Source organism: Mangifera indica, chromosome 20, assembly GCF_011075055.1.
Source record: "Mangifera indica cultivar Alphonso chromosome 20, CATAS_Mindica_2.1, whole genome shotgun sequence".
Classification (NCBI taxonomy): domain Eukaryota; kingdom Viridiplantae; phylum Streptophyta; class Magnoliopsida; order Sapindales; family Anacardiaceae; genus Mangifera; species Mangifera indica.
In genome coordinates this window covers 9,761,455-9,768,372 of record NC_058156.1, presented here as the reverse complement: position 1 = coordinate 9,768,372, position 6,918 = coordinate 9,761,455, and the positions used below count along the sequence as shown (strand labels likewise).

The 6,918-nt window shown below is 28.5% G+C and overlaps 1 protein-coding gene across 1 annotated transcript; it reads left to right on the top strand.

Moving 5' to 3' along the window:
* The first annotated feature begins 5,340 nt into the window (after window positions 1–5,340).
* Window positions 5,341–6,130, top strand: LOC123204833 (protein SUPPRESSOR OF PHYTOCHROME B 5-like). Its single transcript, XM_044621636.1, has one exon. The coding sequence runs from the start codon at window positions 5,588–5,590 to the stop codon at window positions 6,014–6,016; it is 429 nt and encodes a 142-aa protein (XP_044477571.1). The 5' UTR covers window positions 5,341–5,587; the 3' UTR covers window positions 6,017–6,130.
* Window positions 6,131–6,918: the final 788 nt, after the last annotated feature.

The window sequence follows — 6,918 nt, the reverse complement described above, 5'->3', positions numbered from 1 at the left end:
ATATTTAAAAGAGACGAGATTGTGGAGTTGTTATGGCTCATGATAAAGATCTTATTAAATATCATATCAATTAGGCTAATTTGTGGAGTTGTTATAGCCGAACACAATATATATGTTTTCGATGTGTATGAGAGATCCGTGAAATACTTTTAAGAAACGTTTGGTGTATAAAATATTTTATTATTAAAATTAAAATATTATCTTAAAAATTATTGATAAAAATTATTATTATATTTAATAGAATCTGATAAAAATAGGTAATATAAATAATTATTTTGTTTAGTTAGAGGTAATAAAAAAAATATTAGTATCTTATTTTACTTAAATGCCCTTAAGTTTAATTATTATAAAATATTTTTTATGTTATTTATTTATTAATTAAAAATGAAATTATTTTTATTTTAAAAAATTAATAAATAAGAATATATTTATAATAAAATCAAGATTATCCTAGTAATCTTTTAATACTTAAGGTAAATATGATAATCAGATTATTTTTTATATAATGTGTCATATCACTATTGATAATAAAAAATTACCAAATTTTTTTATGACTTATAAACTAAATAAAATAGTATAAATAATAAAAAGTAAATTATCATAATAATTTTTAAATCAGTCTAACCAAACAAACACCCTAATAAGATAAAAATATAAAAGAATTCCTATAGAATATGAAAGCTAACATTTTGCCCCCCATTTTATTGCTAAAATTTGATTGAAAAACTTGGAAAACACGCTGGATGATGACAAAATGTGATGACGACAACAAACTACAATGGCAAGTTGGCAACAAAGCACCATTGACAAAAGACAAATGAAATGGACAAGGAACTTGCCTTGTTCACTTGGGCATTGACAGAGTAAAAAAAGTACCACCACAACTTACACAAATTAATTGCGAATTGATTAGTTGTACCACACCCAACATAAAAAATGGCATTGTACCAAGCTAAAAAAAAAAAATAATAATAATAAATATATATCATATAAATATCTAATTAATTATATATTAAAAATATATATACATAATATCACTAATATATATTGATATATTCCATTTAACATTTAATGTCTAATCTTTGATATCAATATTTTGAATATTTGTAAATTAATTTAAAAAAAAAAAGAAATTGTTATTAGTTGTGTATTGTATAATGGACAAATATTATATTAGAATAATGTTACGTGTATCTAATTCTAAATATCATATTAATTAGATGAATAAATTTACGTCACAGTGACTGGACACAGAATTATTGTATCACATAACTCAATGTTTTATGAGTGTGATGGGGACTCGAACTCAAACATTTTCTTTAAAAATTTTAATATTCTAGCAATCAATGTTTCGTTGTATGATTGAACGTTATTTTATTTTTATCAAATAAAATACTTAGAACTGAATGCACATAGTCTTATTGTATTATAAGATTGGAAAGTCCAACTTCAGAAATGTTGTCTTATGAGAGAAAGAAATCATATCTTGGAATGGTTATATAGAACCCTGACCCATTCAACACCAATAATCTGAAATTTTAAATTAAACATATACAAAAATATGTGTAAATATATACTAAAAGTGTCATGGGTGTGCATCAACCTTATATTACAGTAGTTTTTCAGAGAAATTTGGAAGCCAAATAGAATTACAACTCCAGCTATGAAACGTTGTGCCATGGGAGAACTAAACCATATCTTGAAATGGTCAAGAGGAGCCCTGGAGAAGGGTGGGTGGAGATCTGAATGCTGTCTTCCTAAAAGACAGATCGAGAATACTGCAATCGGCCTGACATGCCTGATTGTACCGTATAATAAGCCATGGGAGCGAAATTATAACAAAAGTTATGATAACAGTTGGTGATAAATTTTTTTATTATTATTTTAATGACAAAAAATAGATTTTCATAAAAATCATAAATTTTTTTAAGTTTAATAAAAATATAAATAATTAATCGTTAAAATTATAAAAAAATTATAATAATTAGATATTATTTTCTATTTATTGCTTATTTTGCTATAGATAGTATATTTTTTTTTGTAGTGAAGCCTGCATGGAGATGACCACCCCTCAAACCCACTCAGTTTAAAATTTCCCCTTGACTTCAATTTGTTCTCGTCAATCCTATCACCATCTGTGTGGGAACTTCTAGGGTTAAATATTTGATCCATCGGTTTGGACACCCATATGTATACCTTGGAAAATAAGATAAGATAAATATTATGTATATACACTTTTGAATACGTAAATAATATTATTATATAATACTTATATAATGAAACATCGTTTATATATCTGATTATATATTTAAAAACGTATGCATTATCTTTTTATTGATAAAATAAGTATCCGAAGATCATATAATGAATGATTTAGAATACTTGTTAGTTACCATGACATGATTACATTGTTAAATAAAATATGCATTTCGATGTAATTTTGATTTGTTTGTATATTATTTTTTTCTATTTTATAATATTATGATTCTATTTCAGACTAAATTGTAATGCGATCAACAAAACTATGTAAAAAAAATAAATTTGTATACAAATAATAATATATCATTGTATGATTAAGTAATTTTGAATTAGACATAAAATAATATCTAATCATATAATAATATATTATAATTTTTATATATATTATTACTCTAATATTATATATATTGTATAATATTTTATCAATAATATTTATTAAATTCATAAATTTTTTATGGTAGTAAAACTCCTTTTGACATTTTCAGTGGTAGTAGGGTTTTTATCGTTTTTTCAGTTTTAAAGACTTAGATTTTTCATAGGCAAGGATTCAATCCTTTTCTCTCACATAATAAATGAGGTAAGTATCTGTGGATATTAATAAGTTTATGCATGGTGAAATCCAGGGTGAAAAATATAGTAGGTGAAAACAAAGTGATGAGTTTGCCCTGACCACACTCTTTTTGGTTTCTTGCCTGGAGCACCTAGAGAGCATGATCAGCAAGAAGAAGAGTCAAAGGAGCACAGTTAATGGACTGGTGAATTGTCAAGGACAAACTGGCGTACCTAACTTGGATTTAAAAACTGAGATTTTTAAATCGAGTTTTAAAAACTGAGATTTTTCATACGCAAGGATTCAATCCTATTCTCTCACATAATAAATGAGGTAAGTATCTGTGGATATTAACAAGTTAATGCATGGTGAAATCGAAGGTGAAAAATATAGTAGGTGAATGCAAAGTGATGAGTTTGCCCTGAGCACACTCTTTTTGGTTTCTTGCCTGGAGCACCTAGAGAGCATGATCAGCAAGAAGAAGAGTCAAAGGAGCACAGTAAATGGACTGGTGAATTGTCAAGGACAAACTGGCGTACCTAACTTGGATTTTCAGCATGGAATAAACGTTGAAGTTGTGATAGAAGAAGCAAAAGCAACTCCGATTCAAATTGTAGTTCACATCATATGTGACAAAAAGGGTCAATACAGAATCCAAATAAGATACACAGAAGTAAATTTCTGAAGTAATCTGTCTAATCACTATTATTTCACTCTCTTTCGGTCCCCACAGTACCCAGCAACCATCTACCATTATTACTTACTTCTAGCTATGGCCCCAAATGGGCATTTGACAAAAGAAGGGAATTCCCACGTGTGAGAGCATGATTCAGAGATCCACTCATATTATATCAAAATCAAATTTTTGATCTAATTGATATAATAATTGTGAGACAGTCACCAAACTTAGGGTTTTAGTATTTTAGTGGGCTCAGTTCCTTAATAACACAACAGCCATAGACATGCTTTTCTGAGGATAAATTACGAAGACAAATGCATTATTAAATTGAATTCATTCAATTATATGATGAAATGTTATTATTTATATTTAAATTTATATTAATTATTTATATATATAATTTTATTGTTAAAAAAATAGCTGCCATTAGTGATAGTCTGAAACCTGAAGCTCTATTTGGGTTGTTTATATGATTTATCAGGTAAAAAGACTTCACGCTTATAAATGAAACGGAAAAGGAAATTATGAAGGTTAGTGAAGGAGGTCTTTCACAATCTTTCCTGTCCTGCCTATATTTAAACCACATAGGTCTTATATTCTCTCTAGTTTTTATATACTGAGCCATCTGTCTTCACATTTATAAGCATTTCTTTTATTAATAATCAATGATCAAGTGGACAACCCCATGTCCTTCCAAATTGAAAGAACTCTGGTATTTATGCCTTTTGTTTTTAAGATGGATTTCGCTTTCTTTCACAACTTGTAGCTGTCTTCTGCTGATTGAAGTCAGAGAATTAATGGTCTTTAGATTTATTTTCAGGTGATCTGATGAGAGTTATCCCTTACCCATTTAATATTAGTATTGCACAGTTTAGTTAGAAGCCAAATTAGCTTTTAAATATAATATAGGTTTTTTTCCAATATGTTTGTGTATAATTATTTTTTTAAGAAATATAATTAAGAATAGGAAAGGAACCTGAGAGAATTCGAGAGAAAATGAAGAAAGTTTGAGAGAAAAAAAGAGTAAGGTCGAAGAAGAACATTGAAAATTTGTTTTATTGTTTTCATTAATTGAAATTGATTACAAGTGTTACTTCATATACAAAACAGAAATACACAACTGCAATAACTAAGGCTAGCAGAGATAGAATACCTGCATTTTTCTGACTTTACTAATAATCTCTTAATAGTTATTTCACTTCTTGATTCATTTACTCTATCAAGAACAAGTACAAGAGTTAATATGGTTACAATAATTCTTGGAAGATTTTTTTTTTTTTTCAATTATGAGAAGAGAACTTTGTATTATGATAATTAAAATGTCATTCATCTATTAAAGAATTTGGACAAAACCAATACAAATTTGTAACTATTTCATGCACTGAGCTTTGGAGGGAGTTATTGCTCTATGGAGGATTAAAACGAGTCAAAATCTTGATGACATGCTTACAAAAGTGGTTACCATTGAGAAATTAAACTTGTATATAACTTCAGTTGGACTTCTCGCTTCAATTCAAACTTGGTAAGCTATTGTTAGAAACTATGTTAACTTCAATACAAAACACATTCTTCATATATTTAACCTAAATTCCTATTTGTGCTTGATGTTTACTTGAGTTTAGTGGATTCGAAATGACTGGACAAGATTTCATGGATGTAGATTATATTTGTAGCTGAACCATGTAAAAATTTCATACCCTTTTATTTTTTGAAATTTTTTTGCTTTAATATTTCGTGTGGCCTATTTTTAGTTATACTTTAATTAATTGTGTTCACATATATATATATATATGTATGTATATATTGTGGTCATAATTAATTTGTATCACTCTTCATCTTATCATTAAAAAGAGACTTAGGGGGGAGAGAGAGAGAGAGAGTCAATTTGTGAGGCTTGAAAGAGACTTGTAATTTCGCTTCTTCTTCAATGTGAAAAATTGAAATAACAAAATGGATGTAGCTCGATACAGAGAGTGAATCACTATAAATTTTGTGTTTGTGTGAGTAGTTATATTTAGTCCCTTCTTAGCTTTATTTTCACCCTCATAACTAGTTCACTCCTATTCAACTTTTCTTTCTTCTTCTTGGCCGTTATACCAATGGAGTATTCCAACGTGTTTGGAGGATCAGGTGAAGAATGTAACAGCTGTGAATCTGGTTGGACCATGTATATTGGCTCTGATCATGAGGATATTGAAGATTATCTTGATATTACTGATGATAATGATGAAACAGATGATGATGATGATGATGATGATGACAGTGATGATTCCCTGGCTTCTGATGCAGCTTCTGGCCCAAGTTATCCATATGGAAATGGAGAGAGTGCTTCCCATTTCAAGCATGTTGAAAAAGTGGAGGATGGTGGCTCAAGCAAGAAAGCTAAAAGACAAAGACAAATGGAAAAACAAGAGGCTCAAATGGGAAAAAATCATGAAGAGAAAAAAGAGCTTGCTTCTAAGAGAGCTTCTGGTCAAAGTGATTCCAAGGTAAAGACAAATAATTTCTGGATAGGCAAAACAAAATAGAGCATTTGTTTTCTTTTCCCCTCTCGTTTCTGGTCTTTTTCCTTTCAGCTTTGTAGAGGGGCTGAAACTGGATGCAGTACTTGATCAAAAATAATACCTTGGAATCACCCAAAAGTAAGAGTGAACTCAATTAAGAAATTTTTCTTTGGTAACACGGTATCCGCATGTATTAGTGACCCAATCCTCACATTCAAGACACAGGCTTGAACCCAAATTTTTCCTCTGAAAATTTTAATGTTTCACCAATTTTATTAACCTTGCGATGAATTAAGAAATATTACTTTTACATTGTATGATCAAATGCTCCCACCAATTTATTGCCCACAATATTACTTCTTTATTCATGTGTGTTTTTGTGTTTCTGTTCTTTGTTCATTATCAATATTGTTATACTAATAGATCAACTAGGGCAGACAAAGAGATATAATATAAAAAGGTAAAAATTTAATAAAAAAAAAATATAAGAGTTAATTAAAAAATAATAAAATTTCATAAGAGTCAGTGAAATTTTAAGAAATTACATATTTTGATTTTTTTTTTTATAAATAATATTATGTATATATATTTTGGAATATATAAATATATATATATACCTATAAGGGATGGTGATAGCAAAGCAGATAAACAAGGTGGATTTGTGGGACATATTGCCTCGCATCCGACATTAAGAGGATTATGACAATTCTACACAAACCCCACCCAAATCACGTTCCTACTTCTTTGCATTAAAATCAGCCTAGCCTTCAAATTAGACTCGATTGTTTACTCGATCGTATTTGTATTGTATCAGTTTAAATTTTGACAAAGAGATTTTTAATTGTAATCCAATTTGAATTAGAATTTTGTTAAAATTTTCAAACACTTTTTAGTTTAAACTATATTTGGGTTAATTTGACATAATT